The 24,886-nt window shown below is 35.6% G+C and overlaps 1 protein-coding gene across 4 annotated transcripts in view; it reads right to left on the minus strand.

Annotated features, from left to right (window-relative positions):
* DIAPH3 (diaphanous related formin 3) overlaps positions 1-24,886 on the minus strand; it is a 517,599-nt gene that overhangs the window by 209,218 nt on the left and 283,495 nt on the right. For all 4 annotated transcript variants that reach the window (XM_004603995.2, XM_055141227.1, XM_055141217.1 and 1 more), the window contains 2 exons: positions 14,097-14,336; positions 268-397 (listed from right to left, as the gene is read on the minus strand). In XM_004603995.2, coding sequence (XP_004604052.1) covers positions 268-397; positions 14,097-14,336 — 370 coding nt within the window. The remainder of the gene's footprint in view (positions 1-267; positions 398-14,096; positions 14,337-24,886) is intronic.

The following is a 24,886-nucleotide window of genomic DNA, read 5'->3' on the forward strand; positions in this document are numbered from 1 at the left end:
AGGATGCTCACAAGATTTAAAGTGCAAAGCAATATAGTTTTGAAGCCAGCACCTAATTATCTATTTAAACAAATTAAAATCATGTTCCACTAATGTTAACTCTTAAAATGTGTCTCTACACCTTTCTCTTTTTACAAATGTTATACTCATTCAATAAACAAAAAACACTGCCAAATTGGCAATATATTCAAATGCAAGCATTACTTAAACCTTTATGTATGACTTGGAGACCCAGTGTAGTGAAGTGGTTTATATGAAAGCACAAACCTTTACTAGCTTTGTCTAAGTTTTCCAAATCATCCACAAAGTTCAAGATGTCAGGATACTTTTCTTCACATACTTCCACCAGAAAATGAAGTAGCGTTGTTTTCTGATCTGCTGACCTTGTATCTTTTAGCTAAACAGATTAAGAGGGGAGGGGGAAAAAGGGCAAAAATGATTAAAAGTTTCTAAATGAGTAAAAACTATATTTTATAAATAAGAAATAAATAAGTTCAATATAGTTTTGAAAAGCAAATATTAAACACTTGAAAAGTTGCTTTCTAAGTATTATTTGGCCAAAGACTAGTTACAAAGCCTTAGACAAGTTACTGGATCTATTTTCAGAGTTTATATAAGGTATGAAACTGAAGTAAAACAACTTTTTTTTCAAAAGTATGAAGAATGAGACACAGAGTGTTACTAGACTACATACGGTACATTATAAACTGACAAATATTTAAAAAAAATTTTTTTTAACTTGCAGTAAATTCACAAAGAAAACCAGTTATAATCTCAGTTCAGAGGTGATTTTTTCTCCTCTGCTGAGTAAGAACATTTTCTGTTTCAGCTCCTAAATAGTATGTTAATGTGATATGGAAAACTTATCTTTCAAGTCTATAGATTGCTTTCATCCTATAAGCTGTAAATGTTGCCAACTTTCACAGTTTTCTCTTGTATAAACAACCATTAGCATAAAAGCTGTCTGTTTTTGTTGTTATTGTTCTTTTTCTAAAACTTTGCACAACTCTTTCCTCCCACAATTTAGAACATATCTCAGAAATATGCTCCTGCTGTGGACTCAGTTTTTCACTGCCACTAGTTTACATAAACTTCCATATCATGCTTCTTTCATTTTCAACCTAGGTACACTGCCCAAACGGAATGTTGATGAAAACGTTTAAACAACATCTACTTTTACACTGTGGAAAGTCTGAAAAGAATTTTCTAGAAGAATTTGTGACATAGTTAAACAGCCAGCAACTGCTAGGATTAATATATCTAGAAATTTCTATGATTCAACAACAGCCAACTGGATCAATCTTAATCTTTATGCATCAGCCGTAAGAGTTCAGAATTAGAATTCTTGAACATAATGTAGTCTTTATAGCATCTACCAGTTTAAAAAATATTAAGTATGCAGGTCAAACAAACATTCTAGTTATTCAGCGATAATCATAAAACTAAGCACTAATTATGGGGAAGGGCATTATCCTGACTATATTATTGAAAACATCAACTGATTAGCAAGTAGCATATTGGTAACAATCCAATATTGAAACATATGTGTATTGAATAGTAAATGAGTGCCCAATTCTTCCTTCCTTACAAAACCTTCATTTCGCAAATTCTAAATTTAATAAGTTATCATCCGAATTTCTAAACAAATATAAAAGTAAACCTAATAAAATGTAAGTTCCAAAAGGAACTACAGATGGCCATCATTCGTGGGTAATGTGCAATGCCTCACTTACAAACAGCACAAGGCTCTAAATTCTAGTGTGGAGCTTCTTCACTCAGGTCTTAATAATGTGAGAAAAACTGCACAATGATGCCAGGGACTGCTTCCTGCCTCAATTATCCTACTTTCTCCTGCATCCACTCACTTAAACGAATTCTCCTCAAAGTATTAAAAGGCGACAAACATGTGTTTATTTCCCTTCTCTTTTTGATGAGCATTAAAAACTAAAAAGGCACATTTTAGTTTTACTCATGACCCATATCCTGCGTAATCAGGAACTGAACTAGTGGAAGTCCACTCTGGGAGATGCTGCTCATTTTCTTGGAGAGAGAATTTGGGCTCACTTTGTAAGCAAACTATTGAAAAGAAAACAAAGTTAAAATGTTTGCTTTAAAAATTCATTTTAGCCCTTAAAATATGCTGTATTTAAATCTTAACAGACAGTGCTTGACAGGATTCCTTTTGTATCATTGTCAAGAGATTTATCTTACTGAAGAGTAATCATCACTGTTAAGTAGTATTTCTTATTTATATATTGTTTCTTTAAGGTACATTTAATGTGGCATAGATGTCAAATAAACAAAAAAGATGGATGGAGTTTCTCCAACTGCTCTGTTCATTCCAGACAAAATAATGTTAAAAGCAGATCCTGTAATAAATCATGGCTTAGTTGTCAGTCTGGTGCAGAAATCCTTTGTAGCTACAACACAAGGTTTTAGAATATTTTTAAGGTATTCAGCACAAATTTGGATGACATCTAAAGAATATTCCATTGTTCTGATCACTGGGGGAGGATGGGGGTTGAGAATCCTAAAAGTATCTTCTTGTAATTCTGAAAATCCAAGGAATAATACTCTTTTACTCTTTGAATAATGAAAGCGAGTTGAAGACTGTCAAATTACTAATTCTGTTTCCCATTCTTGGTTGATATAATCTTGTGTGTTTCAAATCAGCAGTGATTCTTTACTCTTAAATGTTTGCAGAGAGACAAAATCATGAGAGTACCGAATTGATCCTATGAATGTTCAGGAGGCCTATAACTTCTATAGAGTTCTAATGCAGAGTTCAACAGGAGTAGCTCTTTATTACATAGTATTTACAATAAGGCAGATTCTAGCCAGATAATACAGAGTTAGGGCCCAAAACATTTAGTATTCCTATTAGAAAAGAATTACCATTAAACACAATGCTATTAAAAAAGAAATGACTGGAGAGAAGTAATGTACCTGAGACAACGCAAGCTACTGTTTGATAATAATTTAAAGTAACATCTGTGTGAATATTCAACTATACTTAACTATAATAAATTGCAGTTCTGTTAAAAAATCTGCAATCTTATTATCATGCATGGAAAAAAAATGAAACTCTTAAAAACACAGAGGACAAAGATAGATACAAGACAACTGAAGAGAATTAATCCAATTTAAGTTACAAAGACTTGTAAATATAATTTTAGTCTGGAAGGTCTCTGAAAAACACACCCACCATCCTGAAACCATATCTAGCTTTAAAAACTTAATATTCTTTCTATATAGCACAGCGGGTAGGGCGTTTGCCTTGCATGTGTCCGGCTTGGGTTCAATTCCTTCGGCCCTCTCGGAGAGCCCGGCAAGCTACCGAGAGTATCCCGCCTGCACGGTAGAGTCTGGCAAGATACCCATGGTGCATTCAATATGCCAAAAACAGTAACAACAATTCTCACAATGGAGATGTTACTGGTGCCCACTGGAGCAAACCAATGAACAATGGGATGACAGTGCTATTCACACACACATATATATATATATATATATACATATATATATATACTGAAATACCACTAGAATCTTATTACTTAGGCAGTAAATCTTTCCATATTGCTAATAGATCAGTGCTGACAAATGGCTGGGTGTGAAAAGATCTGTATCAAGTTTAACCTTTTCCAGACTGGAGTATACATTCTTGCAACATATTCCATTACAAAATAAAGTGATTTATTTTGACATTTATTTAATATCAGGGATCTTCTACAAAAACAATGGAGAGACAAGTCTTAAGACTATCATGGACTTCGATAATTACAAAAGGCTGGTTTGCTCCATTATCCCGATATAAAACTTCTCTAGATTATATTTAATTTTTAATTATTTTTCAAATTCAAAATTATGAATTTTCAAAATTTAAATTTTAGTAAGAAACTTCTACATGTAATGTTTTTGTACTTAATAAAACTATTTAATTTATTACAGTACTACATTTTTTTATAGCACAGCGGGCAGGCGTTTGCCATGCACAAGGCCAACCTGGGTTCCTCTGCCCCTCTCAGAGAGCCCAGCAAGCTAGCGAGAGTATCTCACCCACACACAGAGCCTGGCAAGCTATCTGTGGCATATTCGATATGCCAAAACCAGTAACAACAAGTCTCACAATGGAGATGTTACTGCTGCCCACTCGAGCAAATCTGTGTCTAGATACACATATTTTTAGAACTCCGGTTCTTCAACACATTGTTCTTTTTCCACTAAATAACCATTCTTCCTCTGTCAAATATATATTTGATATTTGTATCCATTTCTGGACTTTCTCTTTTGTTCTATTTCTTTTTTTTTGTTTTCTTTTTGGGGGGGGAGGTAGGCAACACCAGTTTAGGTAATGGTAGCTTTATAATAAATCTAGAAGTCAGTTTTTCAACCTTCAGTTTTAGTTCTGCTATTTTGCAGTCATATAAATCCTTTTAAAATCCTTTATCATTATCAACAAAATAAAATGCCGATATTCTGGTGGTTTTGTGTACTTGTTTGGAGGCCAAATCCAGTAGTGCTCGGGGCTCTAGCCCTGACTCTGTGTTCAAGGATCATTCCTGGCAGGGCTCGGCAAGGGGTCCAGGCATTGAACCCAGTTTGGCCACACCCAGTTTCACCTGTTAACTATCAGTCCAGCCTGAACTTGCAGATATTTTGATTGGAATTTTATTGAATCCACAGATAAAACCCTGGGAAACATATCTTGCTAACACTGAATATTAGTTTTCATGAACATGAAAATACCAATTTCTCTCATATTTTAAATTTTCTTTCAAAATTTTGGTCTTCCCTTAGAATCTTTCACACACTTAGATTAAAAATAACTTTTGGTGCAAACATAAATATTTTGAACTCCAAATTATAAATGTTTATTGGTGATATCAGGAAAGCGAAGAAATTTTTCACCTAAGTCTCATATCCAGAAACTTTACTTTTTAGTTCTAGAAAGGGTTTTTTCTTTTTTATTTTTTTTTGGGGGGTAGATTTTATATGTAGGTGATCATTTCAACCATGAGAAGAGTATTTACTGGTTCCTTCCCACTTTTATTTCCCTTTCTTGTCTTACTGCATTAGCTATCAGGGCTCCTAGGGCAAAGCTGAATCAGCATAGAGAGAAGGTACCCTCTTTGTCTTGTTTCTAATCATAGGGAAATGTGTTAGTTCCTTATCAGTTAATATGATGCTATCCATAGCTTGACAGTTGTAGCATGCCAATATGATGAATTTTCAAAGGTTAAATCAGTATTTCATACCTAGAATAAATCTCATTTGTTAGTGGTATGTAATTATTCTTTTTTATGCATGTTTTTAATTATATAATTTTGAGGATCATTTCATCTTTGTTTCTTTCATCTATGTTCATGGAAAAAACTGGTTTATAATTTCCCATCATGGTTATGTCTTTGGTTATATATTTCACCATGAATATATTCTTACTCTCTCCACTGCAGGGAACAAAAGTTTCTAAATATAACTGTTTAATAATAAAAGCATTACTATATAGACATTATTGCATGTTTTGGCTCAGATGCCCAAACTATAGAAATACTGTAGACCCTTGATAAAGGAAGTAAAGAAGAATCTGAGTAGAAAAAATGTAGTATAACATTTTAGCCCTGCCGCAAGGAATTTAGTTTACCTTAAGGCAATGTCCTTTCTGTATGGACACAGGAAGACAGTTAAAATTATGCTTTGTAACTTGGGAGTTGATTGACTCCAATATTTACTCCTGGGCATCTGCTTTCTCAACTCAGTTGCCCTTAGTCCCTAGCACCCCAAAAGCAGGGTCCTGACAAGGGATGGAATAGACTCATGGTAAACTGAGCTACCCTGGCATTGAAATGGGCCAGGCCAAAGCGCCACAATACTCAACTATAAGCTGAGTTGACTATGCCTTGCAAGTGACCAACCCAGATTTGATTCCCAGCACCCCATATAGTCCCCTTAGCACCACTAGGAGTTATCCTGAGCAGAACCGGGAGTAAACTCTGAGAAATGCCTGAGAGGCCCCAAAACAACAACAACAAAAAAGAAAAAGAAAAGAGAAAATAGCTCAAAATAGATTTAAGACTTGGTTAAAACACCAGTAACCATAAATTACATAGAAGAATGATGATACATTGTAGGATTAATGACCTCAAAGATGTATTTAGATACAACTCCAACGGCAAGAAAAAATAAGAGGAATAAGTATGGTCATAGATACATGCTGTCATGATCCAAAAGTAACATGGAGACTAGGACCCTGCTGGGGCTAGGAAGACTAACCTGGCCTGAGGACTGTGGTCTGGAATATATAGTGAATGTCCTCAGAAGAACCCAACTTTAAGTTTGATATATCTCTTACTGCGCCCATAGAGAATAACATTGCTAGAAATATTAGAAGTAAATTTACTTTAACTATTTAAGTGGATTATTAGCTGAAGAAAGAAGGGACACACCCTGGATGGGATACTGCCTTTAAGGGGAATCTCCTGATAATCTGGAGTAATCTCCCCCCTCTTGTTGAATTGTTAATGTTCAACCCACCTTTGTGTCACCACCCTACGTGATTGCTATATAAACTAAGACTGTAAGAGAAGTTGAGGGAGAAGACACAGAAGCAGAGCACAAGGCGAAAGAGAACCAGGGAGTCATTGAAGCCAGAAGCAGGGGAAAGAAAGAGCACAAAGTGGGTCAGAGTCAGAAGTGAGAGTGAGCATAGCTCCAGAGACAGAAGCAGAAGGGCTCTGGAGAGAGAGAGATAGGAAGAGAGCAGAGGAGAGACGAGAGACAGAGAGAGGTTGGAAGAGACCAGTGGAGAGACTACAGAGACAGAGTCAGAGATAGAGAGAGACAAAAGAGAGCACAGGGGCACTCACAGCAGCAGAGCACAAAGGAGGAGCCTTCTTGATCCAGTCCATACACAGTGGTTCCATAGCACAGAACACGAGCAGCGAGAAAGAGAGAATGCCACCCCGAGGGCCCTCGAACAGAACACTCGTTATATCACCCCTTCTACACACATGCTTGCTTTATTTCTTACATATTACTTTTGATTTTTTTCCCATTTATTAAAATGTACTCAAAGCATTTATTCCAGAAAGCAAGACTAAACTAGGGGAAGTTGGTAAGGCTCGCTTCACATATTCCTCTGAAGGGTAGTAGTTATGTACAATCATGAATCACTGAACTATGGGGATACATTCTGAGAAATGTATCAAGTGGTTTGGTAACTAGATAAACTTTAGAAAGTGAATTTTTTTCAAATCTAGATGAAGTATAACCCAATATAATCAAGGTTACATAACATAGCCCACAGACACTATGGTCACATACAAAGTGCATTCTTACTAAGCAGTATATGACAATATAATCATGGTATTGAAAATATTCTGAGGCTGTATATTTGGGAAAAGCAGTTTGACACAATAGAAAAGCTTGTTATAAGAACATTGAGATGATAACACCCAAGCTATGTATTTGGTATTTGTGAACAAAACCACACTTTGATCATTCTTTTAAAGACCAATTCTAATTTTCAATGTTAAATAGCAGTTGGAGAGGGAAAAAAAGTAATGTGCATAAAAGTAATCAAAACCACTACTTAGTAAAGCTAATTAAATGTTTTTTGAAAATGCTATAGATTCACAGATCACTGAATGAATCAAAGTGGGTAAGAGCTCTAAATCATTTCTCAATGCTTTGCAAGTCAGTATTTTAGTGATTTAATTGGGTAGATGTAAAATAAGAATGGCATTTGTTATCTGTTTTGGCCAAAAACTGCTTTACTTTCAAAGGGTGCCAATTTGCTGGCATGATTTGTGAATTTGAAAAAGAATAAAAATCCTTCTAAACCACTAAATGCAAATAAAAAAATGAAATTGTATGGTAGAGGTTTTTCCTTCAAATAAGGGAATCAAGAAAAGGGCTATCATGGTGAATCTGAACATCAAATTAAAATTTTTTAAAAACTTCATAAAATCAACCTATTTAACAGGCAAAGGTACCTGTTTACTTCAAAATTCTTACATTCTAATCAGAAAGGTAAAAAACCTTACAAAATCTCAGATACCAGCCATTATCTTACTTGCCTCTAACTCATACTCTTGTCACTACTTTTTCTTATTTTCCGAACAGTATTCAGCTTGATGCAAAAGAAACTCAGAAGCTTGGGGAAATATTTTATCACTCATCCTTAAATGAAATAAAGCTGTTTGTGCTTGTTTTGGTTTGTATCTGCTTCTGTATGTTTGATGGCAGACTCCAGGCCACCAATTTCAAATTTTTCCATCCAGTATAATAAAGTGAAGCAGAAGACTGATAAAAGTGATCTTTGTTTATACTGTACATTACAGTCTCCTGAGGGTCTTTAAACACAATAATGCTACTAATTAGGATCTATATAATTAATGCAGCCAGTTTCTGGGATGAAGATGCATCAGCAACTCTTAAAAGATACCCTTAGTGAACAATCTATACCTACAAGAGTAGATGCTCACAACTTCAAGAAGTCATTGAGTTGGCAGAGCCATTAAAGATATAGGAAAAACTTTTTTTTCTAAATTTTTATTAGTTTCAGTGAACACAGTCTGCTGTTGTTGGCCTATTCTGATAAAAGGAACATTCAGGAGATAAGAAAAAGAAAACTGCCATGTACTAGGAAGAGAACAATGCATATACATACATATATGTATATTTATATATGCATATATACATATGCACACAATTATATATACACTGCTTGTAATATTCTCAACCTTTTAACATCTAACTCCAAACCATATATCCCCATTACTAGGTATCCTTTGATAACTTCACCTTTTAGATGAACATATTGCAAGCTCTATTGAAAAAGTGCTTTTATAAGATTGGGAAAAATAAATTACTATAATTAGCAGAAATCTAAAATTTATATGTACATATTACCGTATTATATGATTTCACTTGATTTATTTACCTAGAACAAAGAGCTATCTATTAAAGTTACATCATACAGTATTGACCAGAATAAATTTGTTATTCAGAAAACAAACATCCCATTCATTAAATATCAGTAAATGTTATTAAATTCATGTTTCAGGGATTCTGTGTAGGTAGATAGCATTTGCCTTTTAAATTTACAAGTGAAAATCATCTCATATATTTTAACATGATGCTGTACCTTGGGACTGGAGCGAAACACAGTGGACAGTGCGGTTGCCTTGCATAAGGCCGACCCAGGTTCGATTTCTTGGTTCCTCTCGGAGAGCCCAGCAAGCTACCGAGAGTATCCCGCCTGCATGGCAGAGCCTGGCAAGCTACTCGTGGCATATTCAATATGCCAAAAATAGTAACAACAAATCTCACACTGGAGAAGTTACTGATGCCCACTCAAGCAAATCGATGAACAATGGGATGACAGTGCTACATTGCTGTACCTTGATAGTTGGCTCCATTATTCTTCCTTACAATGCTGATCTTACTGAGGATTAAAAAAAGATCTTGGGGTGCTGGAGCAATAGCACAGTGGGTAGGGCATTTGCCTTGCCCCTGGCTGACCCGGGTTCGATTCCCAGCATCCCCTATGGTCCCCTGAGCACCGCCAGGGGTAATTCCTGAATGCAGAGCCAGGAGTAACCCCTGTGCATCGCTGGATGTGACCCAAAAAGGATTAAAAAAAAAAAAAAAAAAAAAGATCTTGGCCCTACCCAACATATTCTCTTACAGAACTTCAAATCTAACCACATAGGCATTTTCTAGATGGGTATTTTTGGTCAATTTAAAAATCATCTGTTAATTGGATTTGTGTATAATTATGGCAGGTCCTGAAAAATAATGTCAATATTTTCATCATCCAATTTTTATCTAAAGGCCAATAATAATCTGAAGGATATTATGAATGGCAAGCAGTTCATCCATTTCTCTATAAATTCTATAGTTTACCATTTTCAAAAAGTATGAACATAAAGCAAGGTCCTCACATAGTTAAACTAGGAGTAGTACCACTGTAACAAAAAATATTTTTGTATATCACAATAAGGGTTCTTTAGAAGAGCCCATTACTAAAGATTCTGAGTGTAAATGTGCTAGTGAACATGTTGAGAGATAGTCTAGATAGGAAATAGAGATCTAAATTAAAATCATTGTGAAAGAGTTTCATCATGAAAAAGTTAGTTTTTGCATGAGCATGGCTGATGACCTATTCTCCCTTTAAATGACAGACATGCAGAATTTCTTGTGGCATTCAGTCTTGGCATATCAGAAGAACCAGTTCACGAAGTCTCATAACCATGACTGTACTTCACTTCTAAATAGGGAAACTTCATGCCTATACTCTCATTTTTTTTAATTGAATCACAGTGATATACAGTTTAAAAGCTTTCCTGTTTGATTTTCAGTCACACAATAATCGAACACCCACCCTTCCATTAGTGTACATTCTCGCCAACAATGTCCCCATAATACCCATCACCTCTTTCCAACCTCCCTGCCTCTATGGCAGACAACTTCCTTAATACTTTCTCTCTCTACTTTTGGGCATTGTGGTTTGCATTAGAGATGCAGAGAGGCTATCATCTTTGGTCCTTTATCTACTTCCAGCACACATCTCCCATCCGGAATGAATCCTACAACCATCACTGACTTAGTGATTCCTTCTCTATTCCAGATGCCTTCTCCCCCCAGCTCATGAGATAGGCTTCCAATCATGGAGCAATATTCTTGACCCTTATATGTATTGCCCTTGTGTCAGTTTCATACTACGTTACTTTATATTCCACAAATGAGTGCAGTCATTCTATGTCTGTCCCTCTCTTTCTCACTCATTTCACTTAGTATGATACTTATACTCTCACTTCTAAACATTTACTTTGAACTAATAGATTCTAGTTTATATCTATTAGTAGCTATAATTTAACTTTTACATTTATCATAAGCCATATCAATAATTTGGGAGATAAAAGAAAATTCTGCCTCTCTGAACTCAGTTATTAAAGGTAGATCAATTCAATGACACATAAAATGTTTCTCTTAAACTACTTTGTATGCAGAATTCACAAATCAGGCATTTCAAAACAATGTAAAGTTAATAATTTAATTTGAATTTCCAGTTACTTTTCATATTTGTGGTAAAATTATAAAGGGCCATTTAAAAGATTTTTGGTATAGAATGTTAAAATGCATGTAATTACCCAGCATGTTGTAACAGATTAAAATAGTACTCTGTCTTTCTACTGTCAAATACATATGGAATTCCTTGTGTAGGGGCTTATCATCAAACCAAATGCTCTATACTCAGTGTGAAAATTCAATCACAATTGTCAAAGATCAAGCTGCTACTTCTGATAAACATGATGAGATATCATCTTGTTCAATATATGCTTTCAAGTTGACATGAAGGCTAATAATAAATATAAAGCTGTAGTACTTATTTTGTTTTTGTACAACAGACGGCTTCTAAAAGAAATAATCAAAATATCTGACATTGTTGCCTGAAAATAAAGTTAACTCCATTATCTGGAGGCAGATTAGCCGGTTTACAGGTTCACTAGTACTAAAATAATTACAGCACGGATTGAATTTGTTAATGATTTAAAAGTTACAGTGGACCAGTCAGGTTATCTCAATAAGGATGTCTAATTTTTACAAAATAATGAACATATACAACATTGTGTCTATTGCCCAGCCATTGATTCACAGGTACTTATTACTGCTGTGTGCAAAATACGTCAGGCTACTTATTACACATCATCATTAGGAACTAACCACCCATCAAAAGCACTTTGAGCACAGCATGAGGGAAGTCATAAAAGCATATTTTGGTCCATTGGCTCTAGTTCAGAAATATAAAATCTTTTAAAGAACAGACACTTAGGTGTGGACTTCATCTTGCTCCTTATCCTGCTACTTTATTTGTTTCTCTCCAGGTCTTCAGTCATCAAGTTGAAAACTCACCTTGTTCAGACCATTCTCTTTATATTCCTTCCTTCTTTCCCCTCTCTTCCATTCTATTTTTGGTCATTACCTTTTTTTGTACCTGTATCTCAAAGGACACAAACTGTGATACAGTGAACAGCTCAATGTTTTCTAATGAATTAAATAGGCAGCTTCAGTCAGATTCTCTTTTAAGATACTGAGGTAAACAGGAGAAGAAAATACTAATAGAGCCGAGTTCATTCTCTTTTGAGCTACCATTGCAAATATGTCTATAAAAAAATCTCCCATCAGTTGGCTAAACACGAAACTGAGATGCTATCTTTGATGCCCCATTTAACCCCTTCACCTTCCACATCATTCTTCGTTTTCTCATCTTGATTTCCTGTCTCCCTTGTAAGTAATTCACATCTTTCCCCCATTGTAACCTTCTAACGCAGTATGCTTGCAAATGAACTTTTTCTACAATGATGGAAAAGTTCTATATACCGCCAGTCCATATGGCCAAGGATCGACTTAAAATAGTTTGTTATAAATGAGAAGCTAAAAATTTGGTTGCAATGATTCCCATTTAAATAGTCATGAACACTGAAAGGTGACACTACTACTAGACAATGCTGCTTAATTCCTTCTATGTGTGTTAAGACTTCTCTATTTAAGAGAAAACTGATCACATCACTTGCCCGTAGAAGTAATAAGACTTCATAAGCCCTTTATCAGAAGGTATGCTACTGAAGTCTTTTCACAATCTAGAACAAAATACGATGTTATTTCTAATATTTTTCCTCTCCTATCTAGACTCCTGCTTCATCAAATCACTGTGTAGTAACATATGTCACACTGCAACCTTTGTGTAAACCACTGAGTCTTGCTTAGAATGTTTATTTCTGTCGAATAGATCTTCTTTGATCCTATTCAAACTCCTTTACCTCTCTGATACATAAATGTGCTTCCTTGCCAGAGAGCTTTTCTCTCACTCTTATCTCAGTAATCATAACTATTGTATATAGCTAAATTAAAGCATTTATTTAATCATATTTAATGTTTCACATGTGAAAAAATATGAATTTCAAGCCAGAAAAATGTTAATCACATCCATTAATAGGACAGTTAGGTCAAGCATTTGGCACAGTATTTCATCTTCAGCAGGCCCTCAATAAAAATGCAACATCCTCAATTCATATTAGGGATTGCATCCCCCTTACTAGGAACTTAACCAAACTCAGCAGGCCAAGAAAACAAGGAGGAGAAAGTTAAAAATTGGAGGCAGGAGAGAAGAAGAAAAGCTGTTGAGACCTTGATCCAACAGGAGTGTGAGGTGAGGGAAATTGTGTGAAAATGTCATGAAAGCATCAAGAGATCAACAATTCAGCAAACCTACAGCTAAAACTGAACTTGTTTCTCACCTTCTCTATCTACCTGGCAATCACAATAATCAAATTCCTTAATCAGGGAGTATAGATGTTAACAGGCCAAAAACAAGAGAAAAGCTTTTCTGGTGATATGTAACCGAGAAGAATTTGTTGTAAGCAGATCAATAAAGCACTATTACTATGACCCACTTCTTCTTAGAGAGGAGTGCTGTTATATAAAAGATTGAATATATTTGCTGTAAGAAAATTAAACTTGTGAAAGAATCCAGAAGAAGAAAAAAATATCTAAACATACTCAATTTTCATACTTTCTAAAATTATGTTTTGATAGAAACATTTCAAAATCATCAGTGACACATGAGGTATGTTCATTCCTAGTAAATAGTATTTCCCTTGATATAAAGCAGTTTCACAATGTCTCGACTTGCTTAAAAAGTACAAAGAAATATTTAAGAATTTTAAAGAAAAAATTCTTCGAGGCAGTACTGAGCATAAATACCACCATATGCCCGTACCTGAATGGAATATGAGGTTTAAATAATATTTTGATTTTCTATTTCATTAGTTTGAGAAAGCATAGTTTTATGACATAATTTTGCTATTAAGCAAAATCCTTCACTTGAATTTACCGATCAGAGAAAATTAATATTTGGATTTAGTTCAGAGGTTGAGTAAATTAGCTCTGTACACTCTGGGTTTGGGTTCATGGTTCAGTTCAAATTCTTGATAATGAGCCCATCAAAATAAAAATATATAAATAATGGAATCAGAGCTGACATTTAAGAATAAATGTTCAGGCAAATATGTGTTTTAAGAAAACAAGCTCACTTTACAGAGAGAGCTAAGGTTAAATCCGAAGGTTTGCGCATTCCGGGAGCCAGCGTTCATGTAGTTTCCCATTAGCAATACAAGTTCCAGCAACTTGCTAAAGCTTTTGCTCTTCTTTATCTCTTCGCAGGCAGCACTGACAGCCATGATGTCAGGTTTGATGTTGTTCACCTGCTCTTCAAACTGCAGCTTAAAGAGAATCGCACTGAGCCGTGGCCGCAGTCTCTTCACATTGCTCATCTGATTGAAAAGAAAATAGCAGATTTCCTTTAAAATGCATGGTATACTTTAGTCCTGTATGACTGCTAGTAATCTGGGATGATTTATTGGTATGACAGTACTGAAGAAGCAATATGTCCCCTAAAACTGATAGCAGAAGGAGAAGGAAAGCTCTGCTTGTATTTGTAAGGAATTCAGAGTCATATCTCAAAGGAACATATACAGGTATACAAACACACACACACACACACACACACACACACACACACACGCACACACACAAATATAGTCTCGATTAAAAGAAAACTTTACCTAAGGACAATATATGCTTATAGTAACAGAATACAGATATCTTTAGGTAAAAGTTGAATTTTCAAAAGACAACAGTAGACAGAGGCAGCAAATTACAAGGTATTCATAGAATTACGTGAAATTTTTGTTTCAAATGAAAGTGTGTTGGCTCATGCTGGAATCCCATTCAGGAGGTAGAAAAGGGATTGTTTTCTTCAAATACCAGTTGTTGTCCTTAGGAACCTTTCTGATGAACAGTATGTGTTAGATAGGGAGAGAGTAAATAGGTCTCCCAATTTGTACTAAATTGACTTTCTTCAGAAACGCTGCAATGTAGGATGACTCCTGACACGATACTAAATTAGCAGAGTTCGAGTTAGGAAACTCAAGTGGAGCTACCGCCAGAAGTGGTGTTGAGCCTCCAGCCTACTTTATGTCAAGTGAAGCCTGTTTAGGATTCTGGGTGTCCCTCTCCAAAATGCGGGAGTTTGAAAGTCAAAAAGAACTAAGAAGCTTGGGGGGAAGGCGGCGGGGAGCAAGTGCTTGCCTTATAATTCTCCCGTGTTCCATCAACACAAGTGAGAAAAGAGCCAGCTAACCAAAATGCTGGAGAAATATCACAATGAAGTGATAACATGATTTTTGTGGCCAACTTGATCAGGCATTTGTGACTTGAAACACATTCCTGGGGCAGTAGTTGCAGAATTGCTGAACTTTGTAAAAAGTATTTTGAATAGCAAAAGTAGTTTGAAGCAAGACCAGAGAAAAAGTAGTGACAGAACAGGATATGGGAATAAGATTGCCTAAAGTATGCAGTCACGGTACTCAAGTGTAGGGAACAGCACCAAGGGAAGGAGAGACAGTATGGCACAGTGGGTAAAACTCTTGCCTTACATGCTGCTGACCTTAGTTCAGTCCCTGGCATCAGATATGGTTCCTCCCTCCCAACAGCACCACCAAGAGTCATTCCTGATCAGTTCCAGGAATAGCCCTAGGCACTGCTGCATATAACCAAGCCCCCAAAACAATGAAAAGCTATGAAACGCTTGTGACAAGGAAAATACAATAAAATCATGAATGTTCAGGAGACTGAAAAAAAACTCACCTATATCTCCTAATAGGATTGCTATTTGAAATAAGATGACAATGACAAAGAGTCTGGACTTGTTCAATCCAATAAGGTAATTAGAGAAACTGCCTTAACGACTTCACAATGCAACACAATTTACAGCCTTAACAAACACAGTGATAATTATTAGCTTTTATGAGATATCTGAAATAACTTCAGATGGACCAAACCTTTCAGTGATTAAAGTTTCTTAGCAGTCAATAGTTATTTCTAGTCTTCTATCCAGCCACTTGATAGACTATATGTTTATGGTTCTACTAACATCTTAAGAACTCCATATAGTAAAAATAAATAAATAAATAAATAAAAATCCTGTCTTATTAGAATGGCACCTCTGCAACTATAACACAATTTTAAAAGTGTTATACCTTAAAAAAAAAGCTACAGAAAAAATATATAATGCTTTTTTTTTAAAGTATTACTTCACAATATAAAGAAATGGATCTTTGTTTTTGTTTCTCTGCAGGAGTGTGTCAGAGGGCACAATAGGCTGTGCCCAGCTTATTCCTGGTGGGGCTTTGGGGATCATATGTGGTCTAACCACTGGGGGTTGGGGGGGAGGTGTCTAACCAAGGTAGGCAGCACGCAAGGCAAATGTCCTACCAACTGTATGATATCAGACCCTTAGAAATACTTTTAAATCCTTTGCTATTAATTAATGTTTTGCAATTTCTATGTAGGGAAAGCATCTTTTATTGTAGAGTGAAAAAAAATAGGAAACTTAAAAGTTTTGCTAATAATATTTATAAAATAAATTTAACATTAAATTTTAGAAAGATAAACCTGAAAATTAATTCTTAATGGGTAAAAACTATTCACTCTGTACAGTATATGTCCAGCACACAAAGTAATATTAAGCAGTGATGATCTGCTCATATACTCATCATGTGTGTCTTTAACTTATACTCTATATCCCCATATGGATTCACGTCCATGAAATTTTTAGACTTATCCACTTCAGCAGACAGGTATTCATAATCAATTCAACTCATTCTGTACAGTGGTTATGCTTAATATCACTCTATCACTGTCATCCCGTTGATTATCGATTTGCTCGAGTGGGCCCAGTAACGTCTCCATTTATCCTAGCCCTGAGATTTTAGCAGCCTCTTTATTCATCCTTCCCAATGCTGCCACATTAGAGGCTCTTCAGGGTCAGGGGAATGAGCACCATGAATGTTGCTGTATTTGGCATATGAATACACCACAGGCAGCTTGCCAGGCTCTCCCCTGTGCAGGCAGTAAACTCTCAGTAGCTTGCCAGATTCTCCAAGAGGGAGAAGTAGGCAATCAGATACTTCCAGGAGCCTGGTTTTATAGTCCCTGGATGTTGACCATAGATGGGATTACACTGTGCTGGGGGCAGTTTCTGGAAAATGGAGAATCTGGGTGGAAGAGGCCCAGTCCCGATCTAAGCAGCATTGGAGATCTGGCCCCGGGTCCCACACACCTGGGTTCCCATATATATATATATGCATATATATAGATATAGGTGTATATATCTATATATATACACAAACATATATATACACATATATATACACACACATATATATACACACACACATATATACACACACATATGTATGTTTAATATAGTCTTTGGAATATACAAACACAACTATACACAGGATTGTATCTGTATATAATGGGCCCACCACATTTAAGTCTGTGCTCTTATTTATGATTATGAAATCATGTTTTAATAAACATGGAATAAACATGGGAAGAAATTCTACAGCACCTCATGAAAACCATTAGCATTACAAAGTGTATCAATTTTAACATGTATTAATGTGCTACTTTATGCATAACAAGAAAAGATTGCTTAATGCCTATATTATACCATCCAAAATATGTTAAAGCTTTCCTGCTGACAAGCTAACCATATGTAGCTGGTATAAAGTAATTAATTTTCCTCGAAAAATATAACCTAGATTTGTATGAGTAATGAGTCTACCTGGCACAAGGGACAGGTCCTTTGAAAAGATAAAGTCTATGATGTAATGTAGAACAAAGTACTAAGAGTTTATGAAAAAAAAAAACAAACAAACCCGAGAAAGCAAAACCAGGAAAGGAAACCAAAAAGCTTGCTTTAACCACTTACTTTATTTATTAATTTCTTTTTAGTTATTTTTGGTTTGGGAGCCAATCCTGACAGTGCTCAGGACTTATTCCTTGCTCTGTGCTCAGGGGTTACTCTTGGCAGAATATAGGGAAACCATGTGCAGTGCCGAAACTGAACTCCCTCGGTCCCTGAACAACACGTTTTAAATCATTTTTGCTGTCCTATTTCCCAAACCTCAACTGACAAAAACATCAATGCATTTTACCGACTAAAACAACTGTACCAGAAAAGTAGTTAAGGCTAGAGCTATAGCACTGGGTAAGGTGCATGCCTTGCAAATGGCTGACGCAGATTTGAACCCTGGTAACATATGGTTCTGCCCTCTGCCCAGTTAATCCAGAGTGCAGTGCCAGCAGTAATTCCTAAGCACAGCTGGTGTGCACCCCCTGACCCCACACACACACCCAAAAAACAATACTTAAGGATATCTTAGTGGTAGTTCTTGTATTTTGCTCATGTATTTTGCCCACTCCTTAGTTTATCCTGATCATCTAGGCCCAATTTATATTTAAATAGTTGCCCAATTTATATTTAAAAACAACAACAACAACAACAACAAATCTCTGGAGGTGAAGCAATAGTGTAGTGAGTAAGGTGCTTCTCTTGCACACCGCTGACCTGCGTTCAATCCAAAGCACCCAATGTGATCCCCTGAGCATCTCGAGGAGTGATTCCTGAGTACAGAGCTAAGACTAACTGCCAAGTATCGCTGGGTGGGTGATCCAAGAACTGTCACTGTCACTGTCATCCCTTGCTCATCAATTTGTTCGAGCGGGCACTAGTAACGTCTCTCGTTGAGAGACTTATTGTTACTGTTTTTGGCATATCCAATACGCACGGGTAGCTTGCCAGGCTCTGCTGCGCAGGCTCGATACTCTCGGTAGCTTGCCGGGCTCTCCAAGAGGAGCAGGGGAATCGAACTTGGGTCAGCCACCTGAAAGGCGAATGCCCAACCGCTGTGCTATCGCTCCAGCCGGATCCAAGAACAAAAAATAAAAACTAATGTTTTGAAACCAAATTTCTGAAATCTATGAAAATAATAGCAGCGTTAGTTTACTAGTTTTTTTTTTCTTAATCAGTGTTTCTTCAGATGAGATCAAAGAAAAAGGTTAAAATCTGCAACTGTATCTTTCAAAGCCCTGTACAATACTTTCTCATCACTTTACATATTCTATCAACACTGGGAAGTTGCATTCTCTTTACTTGTTATGGAACCTAGAATTCAGAATTGGCTGGTAAAGACTAAGCTGAATGCAGAAATAGCTCTGGCGCTCACATAATATTTTCAATGGGAAGAGAAAATCGGGGGGAACTGGGGAGTAACCTGGCACCCATAACTGTAAGATGACTAATAATCAGAATGCACAAAAAATTAGAATTTTATTTTTACAAAATATCCTTTACATTGTTATAAAATCTTAGTAATGTAAATGCATGGCACCAAAACTTGGCAATAGTGAGTTAAACTCTGCAGACCCAAATACAGGCATAAAAAAGGTATAAAGTAAGTGATTTCACTCTGAGATTTTAATGACAAACAGCTCTGGTATTCACATAATATTGTCAAAGGAAAGAGCAAGTCTTAGGGGGGAAAAAAATCTCTTCACCTCACCAACCTCGATGTCATATACCGGAATGAAGAAACTTTTTAAACAATTGAAGATTAAAAAAAGCAAGCAATATCCAGAATCCCCATGTTATATATATTTTTTAACTTCAAAATTTTGTTTGTCGGCCAAATATGTGTGGTTGAAGCAGACTTGAAAATAAGATGAAAAGATCTTCAGAAAATCAATGATCTAACAAGTATTGACTTGAAGCCCACTCAGTAGTGTAGGAAGCACTGTAGTGCTCGCTGCCTTGATAGCACAGATCATTTAATTCTTTCTGTCTTAAGAATCAGAAAACAGAGGCCAGCATGTAATCTCATTATGTTTGCTAACACAATGTAAATTGTGCCCATTATTTTATGGGGTAAAAACAACTTTCATTTTTACCAACTGTATTCAACCACACTTGATTCTTCTATTTATACAATTCTGTTCTAAATAAGAGATTTTTGGGTGTCAACTACTCAAAACTTATGGGAGTTTCCCTAACTTCTTGCATGTGGCCAACCCGGGTTCAATCTCCAGGTTCCTCCGATATGTTCCCCCCAAGATCCCCAGGAGTGGCCACTAAACTCAGAACCAGGAGTAATCTCTGAGCACCACCAAGTATGGCCCAAAGAGGAAAAACAAAATGAAACACAAAAAGCCTTTTAGCATATGCTCCTTAGTTATCCTCCAAAGTCAGGGTAAAACTACTGAACCATATATTTAACTTCCTTATGTTTCAAGTAGCTATTATTTAAAAAGCAAGAAATTTCAGTCTGAATTAATTGATGGATTACTGTAATTATTTCACATACTTCGTAAATAATTAGAGAAATAATGGAATGGCATTTCATGAAGAGAAAAATGATTCTTTCAAGATTACGTGTCCAATAGAACAGGGTCTACAGCTAATTGTTGCCAATGAAATACACATTATACTTGGCTATCACAGTATGAAAATGATCCCAATTTTAAATTTACCTATTAAACTATATCTGCTATGTTTTACTATGAGTAAGAACAGACCTGAATTCACACATAGTATTATTAAACAAAATACTATGGAAATGGATTCTGAGTTCTGCCTGATATTTCTTATCTCATTTCTCTTTGATATATCCAATTACCGGCCTGTTATGTTTCATTTTTAATGTTTCTAGATCCCACATTTGCTGTGTCTTCCACAGTGCACTCTCTTACTTTCTACACTAGTTAATTCTTCAGTTCTCTGTAGAAAAGGTGTGATAAACAAGAAAATGTGAAAACTAGAGAAAGTGACAAAGATTACTGAAGAAAAGTAACATATAAAAGAGTTTTGCTCTGATCAAGTAACAGGATTAAAATAATGGGGGGGGGCAGGAAGTTATGAGTTTGACTTTTCTAATTAAACTAAATTTTAAAAAATCTTTCTTCTATTATAAACTATTTCTTCTATTATAAACTAGTAAGTATTTTCATGGTTCACAATTTTTAGGGAATGAGCATTTCAAGAAAAGTATCATAAATATATACAAGTGCTAAGACTACACAATTGTTTTTAATTATAGCAACATGATTTGCAAAGTTTTTCATAGTTGAGTTTCAGGCATACAATGTGCCAACCCACGGCTATCCCGGTGTTAACTCGTGGATATCCCCAAGTTTCCTTCCCACAATCCCAGTCTGTCTATTCAACAGACACATTTTTAAGTTTAGTTCTTATAGTTTGGTTTTTAAAATAATGTGTTCATGATATTAAAGGTAAGGTAATATTCAGGAATAATACACCACAAATATCCATCTGATGGTTTTTACCATTTTCTTGGACGCAAAATAAAGAACTGTACAAAGAAAATATAAAGAATAAATTGTATGCTCTTCTAGCTAGTGAAGGAACAGAGAATATACACAAAAGATTCTGCTCTTTGTCTGCAAATCCTCATTCAATCTGGACCATCAAGGATTACAAAAGTATGGGTATAGTAGATACTTGATCAGCAAGTAGTAAAGTTAGAGATATCCTATTTAATTTGGCATTCTAAGCAAACATTCTTAACACATAAACTACACTTCTGTTGAATTAAAAAGCTGGCATAAAACCCAGAATCATCTTGCTGCCTTAAATTCATTCATGTCTGTTTCCAGATACTCCCCACACCCTAACAGAGGAAACTAGTGTTTTTATTTCTATCACTATAACTTAGTTTGGCCTGTTCTTGGGGTTTATATTAATGAAACTTTCAGTAAATACTTTTGTGCCTGGTATCTTTCACTCTACACAAAGTGACTTGGAGATTCACAAAGTATGAGCAGTATTTCACCACAAAAACAGCAAAAGAAATTTTATCCACTCTTTTATTGATATACTTTCCTGCCCCCTGCCCCCCCTTCCCAGTTGGGACGATATGAGGACTTATAAGGACTTAATAATATATGCAACTCCAACTTTGCATATATTAGGCATGTGTATCTGTTAACTCTGTACAGAGAAATAGGTTAAAAGACATAAATTTCTCAATCTTGCGATAAGATCATTCAGGACTTCAGAGCGGCCCCCAAATCCAATGGTATGCCAATTAAACTAGAAAAAAGAACAAGACATATACAACAGAAAATGGTGAGGAGACAAAGGCAAATATGGAGCAATGATGCAATTCAGAAACTCCAATGACTGCAGTTACAGGAAGCGCAGAGAAAAGCCAGGAACAGATTCTTCCTCAGACTCTCCAGAAGGAAACTTTCCTGCCAACATCTTATTTAGGTTTGTAAGAGAATAAATTAGTGCTTACTGAAGTGACTTAGGTTGTAGATATGTATTATGGCAACCCACAGGAGTAATAAGGGACATTCAGAATATTCTTTTTTGTTTATTCATCTCTTTAATATGTGACATGTACTGTAAATGTATATATAACACTATAAGAAATTACCAAACTACTTTTGCCAAATGGCATGTACTATATTTTATAACTTATACCAAAGCTAGATTAAATTTCATCTTTGCTTTACAATCTTGCACGCTGAAGTCTATACTACATGGCATTATTCTGTAGAATAATGTAGGAGTTCAGATACATTTTTAACATTTTAAACACTTAAATACATTTTAAACCCAAGTTTTGAAGCATTAAATGACACAACATGTGTTTCCTCATTTGTAGTATTGGTGTTTGCCCTGAAAAATTGATCAATGCTATCTTTAAAGATCTATTTTCAAACTTTCTAGAAAAAGGTTATACTTAAGTCTTTATGCCAACATCTCAGTCTAGATAACTATACTCTTAAGTACTCCAAAGTTGTTTTTTTAGAAATGTGCTTTATGAAACTATGGTACATCTACACAGTGGAATACTATGCAGCTGTTAGGAAAAATGAAGTCATGAAATTTGCTTATAAATGGATGCACAAGGAGAGTAACATGCTGAGTAAAACGAGTCAGAAGAAGGACAGACATAGAATGATTGCATTCATTTGTGCTACATACAAATACAGAGTATGAAACTAATTCCCAAAGACAGTAGAAACTCAGGCCAGGAGGACTGGCAGTTGGAGACAGGACTGGGGTGCTGGGGGAGAAGGCATTTGGGAGAGAGAAGGAACTATTATGGCAATGACAGTTGGAAACGATCACTCGGATAAGGACTGTGTGCTGAAACTAGGTAAAGGAACAAACATGACAACCTCTCAGTATCTGTATAGTAAACCCCAATGCCCCAAAAGGGGAATGGAGAAGAGAGAGAGAGAGAGAGAGAGAGAGAGAGGAAGTGCCTGTCATAGAGGAAGACAAGGGGGGTGGGGCTGAGGGTTGGCAGGAAGGAAACTGGCATCAATGGTGCTGGGAAATGTACACTGGTAGAGGGATGGGTGTTGGAACTTCATATGACTGAAACTCGATCATGAACAGTTTTGTAACTATGTATCTCACAGTGACTCAATAGAAGATTTTTATTCTAGTTACAAAATTTATACAATATGCAGAGAACTATCAATAATAAAATCTACTGGGAATGTATATCACAGGTGCATTAGGAATCATTCTATAGATCATTTCAAGAAACAAAGAAATCTTAACAATATTGAGTCTTCCACTTTATGAGCATAATAGATCTTTTCAATTATTTGAACTTTCACTAAGCAATATACTGCAGTATTTAGTGCAGAAAATTTGCAGGTAGTTAGTGAAATACGTCCGCTTTTCAGGGTAAGTAAAAAGCATTTTAATCTTATTTTCTAATAGACCATTGCCTATACACAATACGATAATATAGATTCTGGTATACAATTCTGTAACTGATAAAATTCTATTAATTCACATAAATAATTAAAAATAAGGATCTTTACTTATTTAGAACAAATCAGTCATTTGCCTTTGTTATTAATACATTTTGAAACATGCATTATAATGTTGAGGAAAATAATTAATAATATATATATACTTTTTAAATTTCAATCATAAAGGAAAAAAATCACTTATTCTTCTACCAGTCATAAGGACAGCTTTAGTTCTTCTACATATGTCTTTTATCAGTAGTGAATTTAGAATAGATTTTTTTCTATTTATAGTTCACGACTTCCCCCAATAAATAGTATATCAAATAATCGCATGCCTTTCATTTTTCATTTCTTTAAATATAATTTTTCTCCCTTTTTCTGATAATACACTTAATTACATTAATAGAACTTCAAATGTCAAACCGACCTTTCACTATTTGATCATAAGATATTTCCCTATAGATGCTCTACAAAAGTGCATCTAAAATTATTGTGCAGATCATGTTAACCTATACGGTCATGCATGATAGAGAATTTATGTTTTCACAGTGTAATGCTGCCTTGATTCCTGTTACCAAAAATCCAAATTTTGGGTTTCCCTTTTCAGAATTTTGATTTTCAGTAAGTTCAAAATAGTTTCTTCTATGACTAATAGGAAATTCAAAACTGTTACAGCTTAGGGCATGAGGACCTGAGTTTGATCCCCGGAACCCCAGGTGGTACCCTGAACATCAACAGCAGCCATCCCGGAACACAGAGCCAGGAGTAAGTAAGCCCTGAGCGTCGCCACGTGTGGGCCCAGAACACAAAAACTGAATCCTACAGCTTTCAACCAGAGGTGGCCTCTTGTTGTGCAATTTAATTGTTTTAGAGAGAAAATATGCTGTGCGAGTTTCTGGTCCCTTGAAAATGAGATTTTAGAACTAATTAGATTTTCTAAATATTAAATCTGTAATCTATTCTTTTTCTAAAATTTATTGCAAGATGGGTGTTAAATATTTCAGTATAACTGGAATGTTCTAAATCTATTAGCATTTTGCATCAGGAGTGTCAAAGCTCTATTATTAGTATTCTAGGAACAGAGGGGGGCATCAGGGCCCTCCCCAAGTGGTGTTCCGGAGGCCTACGCTTGCTTTTAGTAACTCACAGCCAAAAGGACTGGCAGCTTAACACTGAG

Source organism: Sorex araneus, chromosome 1 (assembly GCF_027595985.1).
Source record: "Sorex araneus isolate mSorAra2 chromosome 1, mSorAra2.pri, whole genome shotgun sequence".
Lineage (NCBI taxonomy): Eukaryota > Metazoa > Chordata > Mammalia > Eulipotyphla > Soricidae > Sorex > Sorex araneus.